Genomic DNA, 22,063 nt, shown 5'->3' with positions numbered 1-22,063 from the left:
TGCGTGTTCCGCCTTGGTGGTTGATGTATGCCACCGCTGCGAAGTTGTCCGACTGAATTCGGATCTGTTTGCCTTCCAGCCTCTGCTGGAAGGCTTGCGGGGCAAGATACCCTGCCCAGATTTCCAGAACATTGATCTGAAGGGTGGACTCCTCTGAAGAGAGTCCTTGCCCGTCTGAGAAAGGGGTACGTTCCTGTCTAGGGACGTTGACTTCCCATCCCATTGGCGAAGAATGTCCTATAGAAGTGGACGCAGATGAAACCGCGCGAAAAGGACTGCCTCTGCATGAGGCGTCTTAAGGGGTGTGACTGGCCTTGAAGGAGAGACTGCACCCCCGTCTGTAGTGAACGCTGTATGTCCAGCGGGAGCTGCACTATCGCTGAGAGAGTGTGAAGCTCCATGCCAAGATATGTCAGCGATTGGGTCGGTGTCAGATTTAACTTTGAAAAGTTTATGATCCACCCGAAACTCTGGAGAGTCTCCAGCGCCACGTTCAGGCTGTGTTGGCATGCCTCTTGAGAGGGTGCCTTGACAAGTAGATCGTCCAAGTAAGGGATCACAGAGTGACCCTGAGAGTGCAGGACTACTCCCACTGCTGCCATGAACTTGTGAAAAGCCGTGGGGCTGTCGCCAGACCGAAGGGCATGGCTACGAACTGAAGATGCTCGTCTTCAATAACGAATCGTAGCCAACGCCGGTGCTCTGGAGCAATCGGCACGTGGAGATAAGCATCCTGATGTCTATTGACGCTAGGAAATCTCCTTGAGATATGGAGGCAATGACGGAGCGGAGGGATTCCATCCGGAACCGCCTGGTTTTCACGTGCTTGTTTAGCAGGTTTAGGTCCAAAACGGAACGGAAGAGCCGTCGTTTTTTGGTACCACAACCAGATTGGAGTAAAAACCGTATCTTGTTCCTGAGGAGGAACAGGGATTACCACTCCTTCTGCCTGCAGAAGAGCATCGGCTCGGTCGGGAGGTGAGGAAGTTCTGAAAATCTAGTCGGAGGACGAGAATAGAACTCTATCCTGTACACGTGAGACAAAATGTCTCTCACCCACCGGTCTTTGACCTGTGGCAGCTAAATGTCGCCAAAGCGGGAGAGTCTGCCACCGACCGCGGATGCGGAGAGAGAGAACTGAACGTCATGAGGAAACCGCCTTGGTAGCGGTTCCTCCGGCTGCCTTCCTTGGGCGTGATTGAGCCTGCCAGGAATCTGCGCCTCTCTGAGCTTTTTGAGTCCTTTTGGACGAGGACAATTGGGACCTGCCCGAGCCTGGGAAGGACCGAAACCTCGACTGTCCCTTCCTCTGTTGGGTTGTTTGATCTGGGCTGGTGTAAGGAAGAGTCCTTACCCTTGGACTGTTTAATGATTGCATCGAATCGCTCACCAAACAGTCTGTCACCAGATAACGGCAAACTGGTTAAGCACTTTTTTGGAAGCAGAATCTGCTTTCCATTCCCTCAACCACAAGGCTCTGCGTAAAACCACGGAGTTGGCGGACGCCACTGACGTACGGCTCGTAGAGTGCAGGACAGCATTAATAGCGTAAGTCGCAATGCAGACATTGCGAGGTTAAGGACGCCATCTGCGGCACAGATGTACATGTGACAGTGTCCACGTGCGCAAGACCAGCTGAAAAAGCTTGGAATGCCCATACGGCTGCGAATGCCGGAGCAACCGACACGCCGATAGCTTCATAGACAGAATTCAACCAGAGGACCATCTGTCTGTCAATGGCATCTTTAAGTGAAGTCCCATCTTCCACTGCAACTATGGATCTAGCCGCAAGCCTGGAAATAGGGGAATCCACCTTTGGACACTGGGTCCAGCGCTTGACCACGTCAGGGAGAAAAAAGGATAACGTGTATCCTTAATACGATTGGAGAACGCTTATCTGGATAAGTGTGGTGTTTCCGGATTGCTTCTCTGAAGTCAGAGTGGCCAGAAAAGTACTCAATATACGCTTGAGATACTGAAAAGGGATTTCTCCTGCTGTGAAGCTGACTCCTCCACCGGAGGAGCTGAGGGAGAAATATCCAACATTCCCTTGATGGACGCTAGAAGATCATTCACTATGGCGTCACCATCCGGAGTATCCGGATTGAGAGCGGTCTCAGGATCAGAGTCCTGATCAGCTACGTCTGCCTCATCATACAGAGAGTCCCGCTGGGACCCTAACCAGTGATGAAGCCGAGTGCCGCTCCCAGCGAGCTCGCTTAGACTGTCTGGGACTGTCGTCCGTGTCAGAGTCTGCGCCCTGGGATGCATGGGACCCCCCCGGAGCACTGATTTGTTCCAAATGAGGGCGTATCAACATTGCCCATGGTCCGTCTGGACTGCAAAGTCTCTAAGATGTTAGTCACAGTCACAGACCTATCCGCCGAAACTGCAACTCCGTCCCTGTCCCTGGACAGGGTTCACAGGTGGTTCCTTTAGCCACCTCTAGCAGAGACCCCGGCTGACCAAGTGCTACAGGGGAGCATTGCACACAATGGGGACAGTGGGACCTGCCGTGTGGAACAGTATCACGTGCAGTACAAGCAGCATAGAAAGCCTGTGCCTTGGCACCCTTTCTTTTTTGCTGCTGTTGTCTAGCCATCTAGAAGCATATAGCCAAGAATAGCGACCGTACAGTGCAATGTATCGCATACAAGCAGAAAGTACAAATGAACACTTCAGCACATGCAGTACAAGCAGCATAGAAAGCCTGTGCCTTAGCACCCTTGCTTTTTTGCTGCTGTTGTCCAGCCATCTAGGAGTATATAGCCAAGAATAGCGACCGTACAGTGCAGTGTATAGCATACCAGCATAAAGTACAAATGAACACTTCAGCACATGCAATACAAGCAGCCTAGAAAGCCTGTGCCTTAGCACCCTTGCTTTTTGCTGCTGTAGTCTAGCCATCTAGGCATAAAGTACAAATGGCATTAGTGGGGTCAGCACTTCAGGTGCTGCTTACCGCCCGCACAAAGGCGGGTGTGTGGTCGCCCGAATCCTGTGACTGGTTGCCCAGAGCTTGTCTCCCTTCTCCAGCCCAGACTGCGTGCAGGAATGGCTGCCGGCGTCTTGTGAAGAGGGGCGGGCCGTGGGCGTGCCCCAGACAAGAGCGGGAAACTGGCGTCCCCCTGTGTCCAGTGAAGGGGGCTGGAGAATGCAAAGCAGACTCCAGCTCTCGGCGCTGACTGTCTGTACAGCGTCCCGCCCCTCCCCTGACTGGCAGGGCTGGGGGCGGGAACGAAGCGAAAACTAGGCCGCAAAGCCGGGGACTCGAGTAATAAGCGCGGCCGTCCTATGTGCACGGCCAGCGCGGAAGTCCCCGGCGCACCACAAGTCCCAGCCGCGCCACAGTGTAAAACACCCCGCAGCGGCCGGCGCGGCAGTTTCTAACACATAAATTCACTCAGCTAAGCTGCAGTGAATAATAGCACAAGCGCTCAGCGCTGTTGTCCCCGGCGCACTAGCACTCCCAGCAATGCTGGTGTGTGTGTGCGCGATGTGTACAGGGACACAGAGTACCTTAATGTAGCAGGGCCCTGTCCCCGACGATACCCAGCTCCATATCCAGCAGGATCTCCGGGTCTGTGGATGGAGCCCGGTCTCAGTGCCTGGAGACCGGTAAGATCCCACTTCACCCAGAGCCCCGAGGGGGGATGGGGAAGGAAAACAGCATGTGGGCTCCAGCCTCCGTACCCGCAATGGGTACCTCAACCTTAACAAACACCCGACAAAAGTGGGGTGAGAAGGGAGCATGCTGGGGGCCCTAGTATGGGCCCTCTTTTCTTCCATCCGACATAGTCAGCAGCTGCTGCTGACTAAAAACAGTGGAGCTATGCGTGGATGTCTGACCTCCTTCGCACAAAGCATGAAAACTGACTGAAGCAGCCCGTGATCCACGGGGGGTGTATATGCAGAAGGGGAGGGGCCTTACACTTTTTAGTGTAATACTTTGTGTGGCCTCCGGAGGCAGTAGCTATACACCCAATCGTCTGGGTCTCCCAATGGAGCGCCGAAGAAAATAAATGCAATCATTTTGTTCTGGACTCTCTAGATCTCAGCGTACGCATTGAAGACCATATTTCTACCACCCACGTGAGAAGCCATGTTACCAAATCTCCATTGTAAACCTCTCTGGCTCCAATATTAAACTCGAGCTGGGATCCTGCCCTCTTAGCAGGCAGATAATCCACGATCGCTCAGTCCTAGAGTTGCCCCTGTCAATCTCTCAAGGCCAATTGTGCCTCAGATTACCGCCCGCTCCATTTGCCACATAACGAGAACTTCCTCTAAAGATCTACCCTCACGTCCTACTCCCTCAGATTGCACAGACTTGCTGATGGAGAGGCCAACGTTACTGGTAGAGCCCCCTACCTTGAGTAACAAGGTTGATAACAGAGAGTGATAGAAGAAGAGTCTTAATTCCGCGCCAAGGACTCAAAGGATCCAGGAAGAGATTAATGCTTCTTTAATAACATGCACAAGTCTACGCGTTTCTGGAGACACAGCTCCCTTCATCAGGACATTGGCAAGAGAACATCAAATCTGGTTTCAAGTGAGATGGTGAAGTATAAAAGCATGCAATGACCATGCATGCTTTTATACTTCACCATCTCACTTGAAACCAGATTTGATGTTCTCTTGCCAATGTCCTGATGAAGGGAGCTGGGTCTCCAGAAACGCGTAGACTTGTGCATGTTATTAAAGAAGCATTAATCTCTTCCTGGATCCTTTGAGTCCTTGGCGCGGAATTAAGACCCTTCTATCACTCTCTGTTATCAGCCAACTTTGGGACTGCTGCCTGGACCTGGATCTTATATATGCCTGTATAGTGGTTGTGACTGGCACAACCATTATAGGTGAGTGTGTTTTTATTACATATCTTCATCCCCTTTTTTGGGGTAAGACCCTATTACGATTTTCTTTCCACAGTTTCTCATCTTGAGTAACAAGATAAAAGTAAAACACCTTCCTTTTGGGCTGGCAGGCACCTTTATTACGCCGAGGTTTTAATATATGACGCACTCATATGGGAAGCACACGGTTTTTTTTTTTCTGATTCCTCAGACCTTTCTATAAAGACTATTTTGTCTGGCCTTCAGGCCAAGATTTGCATTATTTATTCTGGGTGTTTCTTTCTCAGGGAATGACTGTTTTGGGTCTCATTACTGTGGGAAGGTTTTTTTTTTAATCATATCTGTCCTTCAAAAAAGGAACATGTGAATCGGCACATGGTTGCAGTTCTTTGACTTATCCACTAACGTCTTTCAACAACTGCTGTCAACAACTCCACGGTGAGGCACAAGGTCTCATTCTTGGCAAGAGTACACTACATCATCCAATATCTAGACTGTTTTCTTGGTGGCTTCCATGTTCGCCAATCTACATATTACTTGGTCCAAACTTCGTTAAACCAATACCTACACTAAGGTCCGGCCAAAGGGACTTTACCGTGGTACAGAACAAGACCAGACTTTATCACACAGTGACTGGTTGTTGCAGGCACATCCTCCGGGATTCATCTCTGTAGGCACGTTTCTGAGCCTTATGACCGCCTCCTCAGGAGGATTCTCTTGGCCCAGCTTCAGGGCCACCTTAATCCTGCGTACCATGTGCTCTGTCAGAAAAATCAACACCCCCAAACCACATATGGGTATGCAGGTTTTTTTGTGAAGGTAGCCTGGGCTATAGATTGTTCGTTCAAATGTAATAGGATTATCTGTGTATGTAAATAATCAAAATATAGATGTCATTGCATAATTATCTGTGTGTCTATATGACAATTGCACAGACGCCATAATAGGATTCGAACCTGCATGTTCAAGAAAGAGGTAATCAAGGACGAATAGACAAATGTACAATGAACAGAGAAGGTATTCATGCTTATCAGTGGTTTCACAGAGGGAATGTATTATCTGTGGGATGAAATGTGGGTTTCTATATATTCCCTACGCATCTCCCTGTACTGCTTTGATGTGTGAGAAAAGACAGATTGATACTTTTGTACATGTCTGAAGGTTGAAATGTAATACTAAAATCTGAGCTATAGAATATACCAGCCAGACGCCAACACTGACTCAAAAGGGTGAACACGTTTTGTTGTGGTCATTGCTTCTGAGTTATTTATTATATCTGTACAGATAGCTAATTTGGACCCATCCTTTGGATTTGCCCAGAACAAGGACTCCATTAGCAGTCTTGCCTAAATCTCTCCCTTGACATTTTAACACCTTTATATTGTTCAGCATTCCAGAAAATTAATATGCAAATGAGGCTTTAAGTGCTCTGGGTGTGGAAGAGCACTTAACGAGATTCTGCCTCCCAAGGTGGTTTCTCTGCCCAGAATCAGCCTCTTCAGCTTGATTAATAGCTCAGCGTCTGATTTCCTTGCTTGATGTCAGATAGTGAGCTATCAAGCTAAAAAAGAGAAACTGGTACTGGACGGGGGGAAACAAAAAAAAATAAAATAAAATAAGCTTAAAGAGGACCAACCGCCAGGATTTTTCTATATAAACTAAAGCCAGTGCTATACTGGCGCTATCATGCTGATTCTATACATACCATTTGTTGTGAAATTGGATGTCTAGTTTCTGAAATCTAGGCAAGTAAAGTTTGTGACATGCACTGTTACTTGATTGATAGCAGCTACATAATATCTAATAGGTGGGTCAAGTTTTGATAGTTATTCCCGCCCCTGTCTGTCCTTCCTCCTTCCTACCTGCTCCTGTAATAAGAGAGGCAGGGGGAGGAAGGACAGATAGCAGGCAGGGGCAGGAATAACTAGTAAAACCTGACCCACCCACTAGATATCCTGAAGCTGCTATCAATCCTGATTGTTGGCCCTTAGAGTTGTGCTAGGCGGGGGAAAAGAAGGGAATTTTGTTTACTTACCGTAAATTCCTTTTCTTCTAGCTCCTATTGGGAGACCCAGACAATTGGGTGTAAAGCTTCTGCCTCCGGAGGCCACACAAAGTATTACACTTTAAAAAGTGTAACCCCTCCCCTCTGCTATACACCCTCCCGTGCATCACGGGCTCATCAGTTTTGGTGCAAAAGCAGGAAGGAGGAAACTTATAAATTGGTCTAAGGTAAATTCAATCCGAAGGATGTTCGGAGAACTGAAAACCATGAACCAAAAGAACAATTCAACATGAACAACATGTGTACACAAAAGAACAACCAGCCCGAAGGGCACAGGGGCGGGTGCTGGGTCTCCCAATAGGACCTAGAAGAAAAGGAATTTACGTTAATTAAACAAAATTCCCTTCTTTGTCGCTCCATTGGGAGACCCAGACAATTGGGACGTCCAAAAGCAGTCCCTGGGTGGGTAAAAGAATACCTCGATAAAAAGAGCCGAAACGACCCCCCTCTTACAGGTGGGCAACCGCCGCCTGAAGGACTCGCCTACCTAGACTGGCGTCTGCCGAAGCATAGGTATGCACCTGATAGTGTTTCGTGAAAGTGTGCAGACTAGACCAGGTAGCTGCCTGACACACCTGCTGAACCGTAGCCCGGTGCCGCAATGCCCAGGACGCACCTACGGCTCTGGTAGAATGGGCTTTCAACCCTGAAGGAAGTGGAAGCCCAGAAGAACGGTAGGCCTCGAGAATCGGTTCCTTGATCCACCAAGCCAAGGTTGACTTGGAGGCCTGAGAGCCCTTACGCTGGCCAGCGACAAGGACAAAGAGCGCGTCTGAACGGCGCAGGGGCGCCGTGCGAGACGCGTAGAACCGGAGTGCTCTCACTAGATCCAAAGAGTGCAAATCCTTTTCACACTGGTGAATTGGATTAGGGCAAAAGGAAGGCAAGGAGATATCCTGATTTAGATGAAAGGGGGATACCACCTTAGGAAGAAATTCCGGGACAGGACGCAGAACCACCTTATCCTGGTGAAAAACCAGGAAGGGGGCTTTGCATGGCAGCGCTGCAAGCTCAGACACTCTCCGAAGTGATGTGACTGCCACCAGGAAGGCCACCTTCTGAGAAAGACGGGACAGAGAAACATCCCGCAGCGGCTCAAAAGGCGGCTTTTGAAGAGCCGTCAGAACCCTGTTAAGATCCCAAGGACCCAACGGACGTTTGTAAGCTGGGACCATGTGGCAAACCCCTTGCAGGAACGTGCGGACCTGCGGAAGCCTGGCTAGACGCTTTTGAATAAACACGGAGAGCGCCGACACTTGGCCCTTGAGAGAGCCGAGGGACAAACCCTTGTCCATTCCAGATTGTAGGAATGAAAGGAATGTGGGTAAAGCAAACGGCCATGGAGACAAACCGTTATCAGAGCACCAGGATAAGAAAAGTTGCCAAGACCTGTAATAGATTTTGGCGGACGTTGGCTTCCTGGCTTGTCTCATGGTGGCAATTACATCCTGAGATAACCCTGAAGACGCTAGGAGCCAGGACTCAATGGCCACACAGTCAGGTTGAGGGCCACAGAATTCAGATGGAAAAACGGGCCTTGTGACAGCAAGTCTGGGCGGTCTGGAAGTGCCCACGGTTGACCCACCGTGAGATGCCACAGATCCGGATACCACGACCGCCTCGGCCAGTCTGGAGCGACGAGAATGGCGCGACGGCAGTCGGACCGGATCTTGCATAGTACTCTGGGCAGCATTGCCAGAGGGGGAAACACATATGGCAGTCGAAACTGCGACCAATCCTGGACCAGAGCGTCCGCTGCCAGAGCTCTGTGATCCTGAGACCGTGCCATGAAGGCCGGGACCTTGTTCTTGTGTCTCGATGCCATGAGATCGACGTCCGGTGTTCCCCAGCGGCGACAGATCTCTCGAAACACGTCTGGATGAAGAGACCATTCCCCCGCGTCCATGCCCTGACGACTGAGAAAATCTGCTTCCCAGTTTTCCACGCCCGGGATGTGAACTGCGGAGATGGTGGAGCCTGTGACTTCCACCCACTGCAGAATCCGCTCGGTGTATAGCTACTGCCTCCGGAGGCCACACAAAGCATTACACTTTAAAAAGTGTAACCCCCTCCCCTCTGCCTATACACCCTCCCGTGCATCACGGGCTCCTCAGTTTTGGTGCAAAAGCAGGAAGGAGGAACTTATAAATTGGTCTAAGGTAAATTCAATCCGAAGGATGTTCGGAGAACTGAAAACATGAACCAAAAGAACAATTCAACATGAACAACATGTGTACACAAAAGAACAACAGCCCGAAGGGAACAGGGGCGGGTGCTGGGTCTCCCAATAGGAGCTAGAAGAAAAGGAATTTACGGTAAGTAAACAAAATTCCCTTCTTCTTTGTCGCTCCATTGGGAGACCCAGTCAATTGGGATGTCCAAAAGCAATCCCTGGGTGGGTAAAAAATACCTCAATAAAAGATAGCCGAAAACCGGCCCCTTCCTACAGGTGGGCAACCGCCGCCTGAAGGACTCGCCTACCTAGACTGGCGTCTGCCGAAGCATAGGTATGCACCTGATAGTGTTTCGTGAAAGTGTGCAGACTAGACCAGGTAGCTGCCTGACACACCTGTTGAGCCGTAGCTCGGTGTCGCAATGGCCAGGACGCACCCACGGCTCTGGTAGAATGGGCTTTCAGCCCCGAAGGAATCGGAAGCCCCGAAGAACGGTAGGCTTCAAGAATCGGTTCCTTGATCCATCGAGCCAAGGTTGACTTGGAGGCCTGCGAGCCCTTACGCTGGCCAGCGACAAGGACAAAGAGCGCATCTGAACGGCGGGCGAACAGCTGATCGTTCACAGCCAGCCGCCGGGCGAACAGCTGATCGTTCACAGCCAGCCGCCGGGCGAACAGCTGATCGTTCACAGCCAGCCGCCGGGCGAACAGCTGATCGTTCACAGCCAGCCGCCGGGCGAACAGCTGATAGTTCACAGCCAGCCGCCGGGCGAACAGCTGATCGTTCACAGCCAGCCGCCGGGCGAACAGCTGATCGTTCACAGCCAGCCGCCGGGCGAACAGCTGATCGTTTCACAGCCAGCCGCCGGGCGAACAGCTGATTGCTCACAGCCAGCCGCCGGGCGAACAGCTGCTCGTTCACAGCCAGCCGCGGGGCAAACAGCTGATTGCTCACATAAGCCGGACGGGTTTTCTGAGCGATCAGCTGATCATCCGGGTGCCGTCTTTTGTGAGCAATCAGCTGATCGCCCAGTGGCCGGCGTTTCTGAGCAATCAGCGCTCAGAAAAGTCGTCCGCCAGGCGATCAGCTGATTACTCACAAAAGCCGGCGGCCGGGCGATCAGCTGATCGTTCCGGCCGCTGGAACTGGAACTGCATTTACAGTGGATCATGGGTTTTATTACTGTGCACATGCTCACAGTAAAAAAAACGATCCACTGCACACAAAAAAAAAAAAAAAAACGTTACACACAGTGTTGCTCCCGCCTGACGGTCGGTCAGTAAACAACTGATCGTCAGGCGGCGGATGCAACACAGGGCCATCAGCCACAATCCGTCACTAATAGAAGTCTATGGGGAAAAAACAGATTCCTCAATTTGTGACTGATGCAAAACAACGGAAAACAACGGAAATGTGAACATAGCCTTACATCGGAACCCTTGTGGATCAGCAGCTTAATACCACTTACCAATTGAATTATTCACTTTTTCTCCTTTCTTCTTCTTATTCCTCTTGCTTTTCCCCTTTGGCTGCGGGGAATCTGCGGTGATCGGGGGCTTGTTGTTCTGCTGCTCCCCAATGATGGTGGTTTCACAGGGTGCTGGGGGTTTGTCCTCCTTTATAAAGTTTAGCTGTTTCTTGTTGTTACCATTTGTGGCCTTCTTCTCTTCTTTCTTCTGCTCAACCAAAGGTGTGACTTCCACGGCTCGGACTTTGGCTTCGCTTTGGTTTTTCGGTTTTGGTTGGAGTTCGGACATTTTGGGGGCCTCAGACTTTTTACCTTGTTCCGGGCAGAGCTTTGCGACCTTCGGCTTCTGCTTAATATGATTTTCTTTTTGTTGGACTAAGTCGAGGAGGAGGGAGAGCTGCTCTTGCTGTTTTGCCTTCACTTCTTTTGCGGTGTAGGATTTTAAGTCCCTGCCATTTGTGTGATTTGAGAGCTCGTTCATGGCCTCTAATAACGGACTTGGCTCGGTTTTGTGACACTGCCTGGAGGGTAGAGGAACGGATATGGTTTCCTGCTCTAGTATCCCGTTGGGAATAACCTCGGTGGAGGCTTCTTTACTGCGGAGAAAGTTGTGTGTGTGTCGCTCAGATTTGTGACAGTCCTTATTAGAGCGATCCTTTTTCTTCTTCTTGAGCGCCTGACACTCCTGGTGCCGCTGAAGTTCCTGTTTGAACCTCTCTTCGTCCTCTCGTTCCTGCTCTTCTATGAGACGACAGACTTCCCGTTCATGGAGTTCAGCTTCTTGACGCATTTTTTCCTCCAGCTGTGTTAAAACAAATTAATAAATATAGATGACATTATTAAAGGTTTTCTGTTATGACGCATGCACTTTACCATGAAGAATACCTTAAATATTTACACTCCAATCTGAAGATGCAATTTAGAGCCAAGTTCTTGAGGTTCCTATTGATCACACCCCCTCCACTGATCAAGTTATCTGCCCAATGTATAGGTAACAACTTAAATAACCCTTTCAGTATGGATGTTCTCCAACATTTAAGGTTCAGTGCAGTAAAATACCATATTTTTCGGTTTATGAAACGCACCCCAAGAAAAAAAAATAAAAGATTGGGTCTGTCTTACAATCCAGTGGTCCCTTACCGCGGGGGGCGGATGGCAGCGGTGGTGGAGTGGAGTCACAGGAGGCAGGGGCGGTGGAGGAGCTGGTCAATGCTGCGGGCGGTACGGCCGGTGGGTGCTCCAGATGCTGTGAGGCAGACAACTTACAGAAACTGGTGGCAATGTGGGCTGACAAGAAATGGCACCCAGAGTCGGCGCGTGCGCAGATTGAGCCATTAGCTCAATGACAAGCTGAGATTTCATCTGTGCACGCGCCACTTCCTGGCGTCATTTTCCTTAAGTCCGCTGATGAGAGATTAATGAGCCGGAGGCGGCGCATGCGCAGATGAGATCTTGAGCTGAGAGCTCCATCTGAGCATGCGCCACCTTTGGGTGCCATTATTTGAACCCTGCACCGCTGACATTTTCAGAATGCCCTTGCCTCACTGCCCATTCCGCAGGCCTCAGCACAGCACCTGCCTCCTGCGTCACCGCTCCACCACCTCCCGGGTAAGGTGTATTCAGATTATAAGATGCACCCCTCATTTTCCTACCAATTTTTTGGGAGAAAAAGTACGTTTTATAATCTGAAAAATACGTAATCTCAAGAAGTGATCAAAGGAACATTACAGGCGAAAGAGCAGTAATTGCCACTACATGGACATTATATGGTATAGATCTGAGGATACATTACACCTCTATTCCAGCCAATGACATGTATGGGCCTGTAAATAAGCATAGCTTCAGTTCTGCCTTACAACCCTGCACCTTATACAGTAGTGATTTGATCTGTAAGGCTAGGGTTACTTGGTGACTCCGGTCATGGGGCCTGCCGCGCCTGCCGTACGACCAAAGTTCTCCAGGTATAGCTGCTACATACACAAAAATGGAGTCGCACAAAAAAAAAAAAAAAAAATCAGATGTGGTTGAATTTGTGATTCATTGTACCCTTTGGGGCACAAAACAAAAACCCAAAACACTTAAAAGGGAGCCAACCAGTAGGAGTTTCATATATAAAGTAAAGCCAGTGCTATACTGGAGCTAGGATGCTGAATCTAACCATAACTTTTGTTCTGAGATGGGAGGCTTTATTTCAGAAATATGTGCAAGTACAAATCCAGCAAAGCACTGCTATCTGATTGGCAGCAGCTGCAGAATATCTAATAGGTGGGTCGGGTTTTACTATTTATTCTCGGGTCTGTTCCCTGGTCTCTGTAGATGCTAGACTGTATGGGCTCCTGCCAGGTATGAGTCATTTTTATCACATGATAGGGGTGTGTTTGAGTTGCAGTCCATACAGTCTAGAATCTACAGAGGCCAGATAGCAAACGGGCGAGAATTCATAGCAAAACCGGACCCACATATTCCTGTCATGTTGCAGCTGTCAATCAAATAGCAGTGCATTGCTGGAACTTTACTTGCACATATTTCTGAAATACAACATCCAATCTCTGAAGAAAAGCCATGCTTATATTCAGCATCACAGCACCATTATAGCACTGGATTTACTTTATACATGAAAATCCTCATGGCTGGTTCCCTTTAAAAGGGATCGTCCACTACTGTGAAATAAATGCCAGAGATGGGCTATTTTTGAAAAGCATTTCTGAATACACTGGTTTCCCAACTCTTCCTGTAACTTGAGCAGTTCTTCCCTGGTCACACGCTCTCTAGCCAGATGTCTAGTCAGAGTCTCCTCGAGTTCCAGACACTGGATTCTGAGGTGTGTGTGTGTGTGTGTGTGTGTGTGTGTGTGTGTGTGTGTGTGTGTGTGTGTGTGTGTGTGTGTGTGTGTGTGTGTGTACACACACAAACCTGTCCTATTGGGGGAGTGGTATCTGTCAACGTGGCACATATTATGAATCTGAAGTGTAAATGTTTTACTATGTATACACGGTGCATATTTAGGTGCAGTTTTGTCATATAATGCACAAAACTTCAGGAGTCTCATTGAGTTTGCTTGTATAAGGATACGCATGTTGCTATTTTTCCCCCATGCAGATTTGGTGCAGATATAAATCTGCAGGATGTCAATTATTTCAGTGTTTTTCAACCCCAGAATGTTTTTTTTTTCTACCAAACAATACAGATTTTGCAGAAATAACTGCTACCAAATACTCAGTGTGTGCACACAGTCTAAGGCCTTGTGCGCACCAGAAAATGGAATTTTCTTAAGAAAATTTCGCAGGCTCTGAAAGATTTCCGCACCCACGGGAAAAAAACGCAAAGAAAACACACCGAAATCCGCATGCGTTTTGGTGCGTTTTTTCCACAGGTTGGTGTTTTAATGCATTCAATGCAATAAAGGACATTGAAGAAAAAAAGAAGGGAATTTTGTTTACTTACCGTAAATTCCTTTTCTTCTAGCTCCTATTGGGAGACCCAGACAATTGGGTGTATAGCTATGCCTCCGGAGGCCACACAAAGTATTACACTTTAAAAAGTGTAACCCCTCCCCTCTGCTATACACCCTCCCGTGCATCACGGGCTCATCAGTTTTGGTGCCAAAGCAGGAAGGAGGAAACTTATAAATTGGTCTAAGGTAAATTCAATCCGAAGGATGTTCGGAGAACTGAAACCATGAACCAAAGAAGGGAATTTTGTTTACTTACCGTAAATTCCTTTTCTTCTAGCTCCAATTGGGAGACCCAGACAGTGGGTGTATAGCTACTGCCCTCTGGAGGCCGCACAAAGAACTACACTTAAAAGTGTAAGGCCCCTCCCCTTCTGGCTATACACCCTCCCGTAGGAGTACAGATTCCTCAGTTTTAGTACCAAAGCAAGAAGGAGGAAAGCCAATAACAGTTTCAAAAACAAATTCAATCCGATAACACGATCGGAGAACTTAAGAAACAACATGAACAACATGTGCACCCGAAAAAACGAAACCCTAAGAACAAATAGGGCGGGTGCTGGGTCTCCCAATTGGAGCTAGAAGAAAAGGAATTTACGGTAAGTAAACAAAATTCCCTTCTTCTTTTTCGCTCCTAATTGGGAGACCCAGACAGTGGGACGTCCAAAAGCAGTCCCTGGGTGGGTAAAAAGATACCACATGAACGGGCTGTCAGACAGCCTCTTCCTACAGGTGGGCCACCGCCGCCTGAAGGACCTGTCTACCTAGGCTGGCATCTGCCGAAGCGTAGGTATGCACTTGATAGTGTTTGGTAAACGTGTGCAGACTCGACCAGGTAGCCGCTTGGCACACTTGCTGAGCCGTAGCCTGATGCCGCAATGCCCAGGACGCACCCACGGCTCTGGTAGAATGGGCCTTCAGTCCAGATGGAATCGGAAGCCCAGCAGAACGGTATGTGTGAAGAATTGGTTCCTTGATCCACCGCGCCAGGGTGGATTTGGAAGCTTGCGATCCCTTATGCTGACCAGCGACTAGGACAAAGAGCGCATCAGAACGGCGTAGAGCCGCCGTGCGAGAAATGTAAATCCTGAGTGCTCTCACCAGGTCCAACAGATGTAAACCCTTTTCAAATTGGTGAACTGGATGCGGACACAAAGATGGCAAAGTGATATCCTGATTGAGATGAAAGGAAGAAACCACCTTGGGAGAAAACTCTGGAATTGGACGCAGTACTACCTTGTCTTGGTGAAACACCAGGAAGGGAGATTTGCAAGATAACGCCGCCAGCTCGGACACTCTTCGAAGAGACGTGACCGCCACAAGAAAAACTACTTGGAGAAACGTGCGTACTTTAGAAAGCCGTGCCAAGCGCTTCTGAAAGAATACGGATAGCGCGGAGACTTGACCCTTAAGAGAGCTAAGCGACAAACCTTTTTCCAACCCAGACTGCAGGAAGGAAAGAAAAATTGGCAATGCAAATGGCCAGGGAGAAAACCCTTGAGCCAAGCACCACGCTAAGAATATCTTCCACGTTCTGTGATAGATCTTAGCTGAGGATGGTTTTCTAGCCTGTCTCATTGTGGCAACAACCTCATGAGATAAACCTGAGGCCGCTAGGATCCAGGACTCAATGGCCACACAGTCAGGTTCAGGGCCGCAGAATTCAGATGGAAAAACGGCCCTTGAGACAGCAAATCTGGACGGTCTGGTAGTGTCCACGGTTGGCCTACCGTGAGATGCCACAGATCCGGGTACCACGACCTTCTTGGCCAATCTGGAGCGACGAGTATGGCTCGATGGCAGTCGGACCTGATCTTCCGGAGAACTCTGGGTAACAATGCTAGAGGTGGGAACACATAGGGGAGTCGGAATTGCGACCAATCCTGAACCAAGGCGTCTGCCGCCAGTGCTCGGTGATCGTGAGACCGTGCCATGAAAACTGGGACCTTGTTGTTGTGCCGTGACGCCATCAGATCGACGTCCGGCGTCCCCCAGCGGCAACAGATCTGCTGAAACACGTCCGGGTGAAGGGACCATTCTCCTGCGTCCATGCCCTGGCGACTGAGAAAGTCTGCTTCCCAGTTTTCCACGCCTGGGATGTGAACTGCGGATATGGTGGACGCTCTGCTTTCCACCCACGTCAAAATCCGTTGGACTTCTTGAAGAAGGGAATTTTGTTACTTACCGTAAATTCCTTTTCTTCTAGCTCTTATTGGGAGACCCAGACGATTGGGGTATAGCTACTGCCCTCTGGAGGCCACACAAAGCACTACATTAAAAGTGCAAGGCCCCTCCCCCTCTGGCTATACCCCCCCGTGGTATCACGGGTTCTCCAGTTTTAGTGCCAAAGCAAGAAGGAGGAAGCCAATAACTGGTTTAAACAAATTAACTCCGAATAACATCGGAGAACTGAAAAACCGTTCAACATGAACAACATGTGTACCCGCAAACAACAAAAAAACATCCCGAAGGACAACAGGGCGGGTGCTGGGTCTCCCAATAAGAGCTAGAAGAAAAGGAATTTACGGTAAGTAACAAAATTCCCTTCTTCTTCAGCGCTCTATTGGGAGACCCAGACGATTGGGACGTCCAAAAGCTGTCCCTGGGTGGGTAAATAAATACCTCATGTTAGAGCTGCAAAACAGCCCTCCCCTACGGGGGTGGCACTGCCGCCTGCAGGACTCTTCTACCTAAGCTGGCATCCGCCGAAGCATAGGTATGCACCTGATAATGCTTGGTGAAAGTGTGCAGACTGGACCAGGTAGCTGCCTGGCACACCTGTTGAGCCGAAGCCTGGTGACGTAATGCCCAGGACGCACCCACGGCTCTGGTAGAGTGGGCTTTTAGCCCTGAAGGAACCGGAAGCCCCGCAGAACGGTAGGCCTCTAGAATTGGTTCTTTGATCCATCGAGCCAGGGTGGCTTTAGAAGCCTGCAACCCCTTGCGCGGACCAGCGACAAGGACGAAAAGTGCATCGGCACGGCGTATGGGCGCCGTGCGGGAAATGTAGATTCTGAGTGCTCTCACCAGATCTAGCAAACGTAAGGCCTTTTCATACCGGTGAACCGGATGAGGACAAAAAGAAGGCAAGGAAATATCCTGATTAAGATGAAAAGAGGATACGACCTTAGGAAGAAACTCCGGAATGGGGCGCAGCACAACCTTGTCCTGGTGGAACACCAGGAAGGGAGCCTTAGACGACAGAGCTGCCAGCTCAGACACTCGCCGAAGCGATGTGATCGCAACAAGAAACGCCACTTTCTGCGACAGCCGAGAAAAGGAAACTTCCTTCAGAGGCTCGAAGGGCGGCTTCTGGAGAGCAACTAGTACCCTGTTCAGATCCCATGGATCTAACGGTCGCTTGTACGGGGGCACAATATGACAGACCCCCTGCAGGAACGTGCGCACCTTAGGAAGACGTGCTAGACGCTTCTGAAAAAACACGGATAGTGCCGAAACTTGCCCTTTAAGGGAGCTGAGCGACAAGCCCTTTTCTAACCCCGATTGCAGGAAGGAAAGAAACTTGGGCAATGCAAATGGCCAGGGAGACACTCCCTGAGCAGAGCACCAGGACAAGAAAATCCTCCACGTTCTGTGGTAGATCTTAGCCGAATTCGACTTTCTAGCTTGTCTCATTGTGGCAACGACTCCCTGAGATAATCCAGCAGATGCTAGGATCCAGGACTCAATGGCCACACAGTCAGGTTCAGGGCCGCAGAATTCTGATGGAAAAAACGGCCCTTGAGACAGTAAGTCTGGTCGGTCTGGCAGTGACCACGGTCGACCGATCGTGAGATGCCACAGATCCGGATACCACGACCTCCTCGGCCAGTCTGGAGCGACGAGTATGACGCGGCTGCACTCGGATCTGATCTTGCGTAGCACTCTGGGCAAGAGCGCCAGAGGCGGAAACACGTATGGGAGCTGAAACTGCGACCAATCTTGAACCAAGGCGTCTGCCGCCAGAGCTCTTTGATCGCGCGACCTCGCCATGAATGCCGGGACCTTGTTGTTGTGCCGGGATGCCATTAGGTCGACGTCCGGCACTCCCCAGCGGCGACAGATTTCCTGAAACACGTCCGGGTGAAGGGACCATTCCCCTGCGTCCATGCCCTGGCGACTGAGGAAGTCTGCTTCCCAGTTTTCTACGCCTGGGATGTGAACCGCGGATATGGTGGATGCTCTGTCCTCCACCCACATTAGAATGCGCCGGACTTCTTGGAAGGCTTGCCGACTGCGCGTCCCTCCTTGGTGGTTGATGTATGCCACCGCTGTGGAGTTGTCCGATTGGATTCGGATCTGCTTTCCTTCCAGCCACTGTTGGAAGGCCAGGAGAGCAAGATACACTGCTCTGATCTCCAGAACATTGATCTGAAGGGTGGACTCCTGCGGAGTCCACGTCCCCTGAGCCCTGTGGTGGAGAAATACTGCTCCCCACCCTGACAGACTCGCATCTGTCGTGACTACTGCCCAGGATGGGGGCAGGAAGGATCTTCCCTGAGACAATGAGGTGGGAAGGAGCCACCATTGTAGAGAGTCCTTGGCCGTCTGGGAAAGCGAGACTTTCCTGTCCAGGGACGTTGACCTCCCGTCCCATTGACGGAGAATGTCCCATTGAAGTGGGCGCAGATGAAACTGCGCAAAGGGAACTGCTTCCATGGCTGCCACCATCTTCCCTAGGAAATGCATGAGGCGCCGCAAGGGATGCAACTGGCCCTGCAGAAGAGATTGCACCCCTGTCTGCAGTGACCGCTGCTTGTCCAGCGGAAGCTTCACTATCGCTGCTAGAGTATGAAACTCCATGCCAAGATACGTTAGTGACTGAGTCGGTGATAGGATCGACTTTGGAAAGTTGATGATCCATCCGAAAGACTGTAGAGTCTCCAGCGTAGCATTCAGGCTGTGCTGACATGCCTCCTGAGAGGGAGCTTTGACCAATAAGTCGTCTAGGTAAGGGATCACCGAGTGTCCCTGAGAGTGCAAGACTGCTACTACCGCCGCCATGACCTTGGTGAAGACCCGTGGGGCTGTCGCCAGACCAAATGGAAGAGCTACGAACTGAAAATGGTCGTCTCTTATCACAAAACGTAGAAAACGTTGATGTTCTGTAGCAATTGGCACGTGGAGATAAGCATCCTTGATGTCTATTGAGGCAAGGAAATCTCCTCTGGACATTGAGGCAATGACAGAGCGGAGGGTTTCCATCCGGAACCTCCTGGCATGCACATGTTTGTTGAGCCGTTTTAGGTCCAGAACAGGACGGAACGAGCCGTCCTTTTTTGGAACCACCAAGAGATTGGAGTAAAACCCTTGCCCTTGTTCCTGAGGAGGGACTGGGATAACCACTCCTTCCGCTTTTAGGGAATCCACCGCCTGCAGCAGAGCATCTGCTCGGTCTGGACGTGGGGAGGTTCTGAAGAACCGAGCTGGAGGACGAGAATTGAACTCGATTCTGTACCCGCGAGACAAAATGTCCGTCACCCACCGGTCTTTGACCTGTGACATCCAAATGCCGGAAAAGCGGGAGAGCCTGCCCCCGACCGGCGATGCGGAGGGGGGGGGCTGGGAGTCATGAGGTAGCCGCTTTGGAAGCGGTACCTCCATTTGCTTTCTTGGGGCGTGTGTGAGTCCGCCACGAATCTGAGTTTCTTTGCGTCCTCTGAGTCCCTTTGGACGAGGTAAATGGTGTCTTGCCCGAACCTCGAAAGGACTGAAACCTCTGCTGCCACTTTTTCTGCTGAGGTTTGGATGTTCTGGGTTGTGGTAAAGAGGAGTCTTTACCCTTGGACTGCTTAATGATGTCAGCCAATGGCTCGCCAAACAGTCTATCTCTAGACAAAGGCAAACTGGTTAAACATTTTTTGGAACCAGCATCTGCTTTCCAGTCCTTTAACCACAAGGCTCTGCGCAAAACTACCGAATTGGCGGACGCCATTGAGGTGCGACTGGTAGATTCTAGGACCGCATTGATAGCGTAAGACGCAAACGCCGACATCTGCGTGGTAAGGTGCGCCACTTGCGGCACTGCTGGATGCATGATAGCATCCACTTTTGCTAAGCCAGCTGAAATAGCCTGGAGTGCCCATACGGCTGCGAATGCCGGAGCAAACGACGCGCCGATGGCTTCATAGACAGATTTTAACCAAAGGTCCATCTGTCTGTCATTGGCATCTTTAAGTGAAGCGCCATCCTCCACTGCAACTATGGATCTAGCTGCAAGTTTGGAAATCGGGGGGTCTACCTTTGGACACTGTGTCCAGCGCTTGACCACCTCAGGGGGGAAAGGGAAACGCGTATCTTTAGATCGTTTAGAGAAACGCCTTTCTGGGTGAGCGTCGTGCTTCTGGATTGATTCTCTGAAGTCAGAATGATCTAACAAAGCACTCAATTTACGCTTGGGATAAAGGAAACGAAACTTTTCCTGCTCCGCAGCCGCCTCTTCTGCTGAAGGGGCTGGGGGAGAAATATCCAACAGCCTATTGATGGCTGAGATAAGGTCGTTTACCATGGCATCCCCATCCGGGGTATCCAGGTTGAGAGGGGTTCCAGGAATGGATTCCTGATCACTCTCATCGGACGCATCACAGGGAGACTGATTGCGCTGAGACCCTGAGCAGTGTGAAGACGTCGAGGGTCTTTCCCAGCGAGCCCGCTTAGGGTGGCTGGGGCCATCATCTGAGTCATAATCCTCGGCCTGTGAAGCCGGGGACCCCCCTGTAGGCTGGATACATTCCAAGTAAGGGGGACCTGAGGACAGAGGCCTCGCCGTGTCCATAGACTGAGACCCATGCATAGATTGCAAGGTCTCAAGGATTTTAGCCATAGATACAGACATATCTGCAAAAACTGCAAAGTCCGTCCCTGTCACCGGGGCAGAACTTACAAGCGTCTCAGCCTGGGTGACTACCTCTCCTGACTCCGGCTGGCGAAGCAGCACCGGGTCGGAGCATTGCACACAATGGGGCACACGCAGTATACACAGCCCTTTTTGCCTTGGCCGCCTTGCGTTTTGAGGATGACATGTTGCTGCTTCCACAGAGCGATCTGGGATATGCAGCCAGAAGCGCACCTCACAGTGCAAGAAATACAATATTTATATATCTGTACCCAGTACACTGATACACAGTGAGGCACTAGAGGGACCAGCACAGAAAAATCGCTTACCGCCCGCTTAAAAAGCGGGTGTGTGGTCGCCAGATAGCCCCTAGTCCAGGTCTCCCAGAGCCTTGCGTCCTTCCTCCAGCCAGGCATGCATGTAATGGCTGCCGGCGTCTCGAGAGAGGAAGGGGGGCGGGCCCTGGGCGTTCCTGGCCAAGAGCGGGAAGCCTGCTTCCCTCTGTGCCAAGTGAGAGGGCTGGAGCATGTAAATCAGGCTCCAGCCCTCGTCGCTGCTAGCGAACAGCGTCTCTCCCCTACCCTGAATGACAGGGTAGGGGCGGGAACGAAACGGAGCTGCCGGCGTCCTAGGCCCAAAAAGCCGGGGACTAAATTTATAACCGCCGCCGCCGTAAAAGCGCGGCCGGCGGATCCCCGGCGCACCACAAGTCGCAGCAGCGCCGCCCGGTCCAGAGGGGGTCGGCGCTGCGTTCCCAAACACAAACAATCCCCCAGTAATCTGTAGGGACACCAACTCCACGTTGCGGTCCCCGGCGCACTACAACACCCAGCCAGCCCGGAGTGTGTCTGTGCCTGCCGGGGACACAGAGTACCTGTATGATGCAGGGCCCGGTCCCTGATCGTACTCCTGCTCCGAATCCATCAGGTTCTAATGGGTCTGTGGATGGAGCCCGGCGTCAGAGCTGAGAGGCCGGCAGGATCCCACTTCCACAGAGCCCTACCAGGGGATGTGGAAGGAAAACAGCATGTCAGGCTCCAGCCCTGTACCAGCAATAGGTACCTCAACCTTACAACACCATCCAGGGGTGAGAAGGGAGCATGCTGGGGACACTATATGTGTCCTCTTTTCTTCCATCCGAAACAGTCAGCAGCTACTGCTGACTAAAATCTGTGGAGCTATGCATGGAATGTCTGACCTCCTTCGCACACAAAGCT

General features: G+C 50.6%; 1 protein-coding gene across 2 annotated transcripts in view; it reads right to left on the bottom strand.

The window, feature by feature from the left end:
- FAM193A (family with sequence similarity 193 member A) overlaps positions 1 to 22,063 on the bottom strand; it is a 239,018-nt gene that overhangs the window by 19,483 nt on the left and 197,472 nt on the right. For both annotated transcript variants that reach the window (XM_075346817.1, XM_075346818.1), the window contains one exon: positions 10,561 to 11,362. In XM_075346817.1, the coding sequence (XP_075202932.1) occupies positions 10,561 to 11,362 (802 nt within the window). The remainder of the gene's footprint in view (positions 1 to 10,560; positions 11,363 to 22,063) is intronic.

This window comes from Anomaloglossus baeobatrachus, chromosome 1 (genome assembly GCF_048569485.1).
Source record: "Anomaloglossus baeobatrachus isolate aAnoBae1 chromosome 1, aAnoBae1.hap1, whole genome shotgun sequence".
NCBI lineage: Eukaryota > Metazoa > Chordata > Amphibia > Anura > Aromobatidae > Anomaloglossus > Anomaloglossus baeobatrachus.
This window is presented reverse-complemented; position numbering and strand designations above follow the sequence as displayed.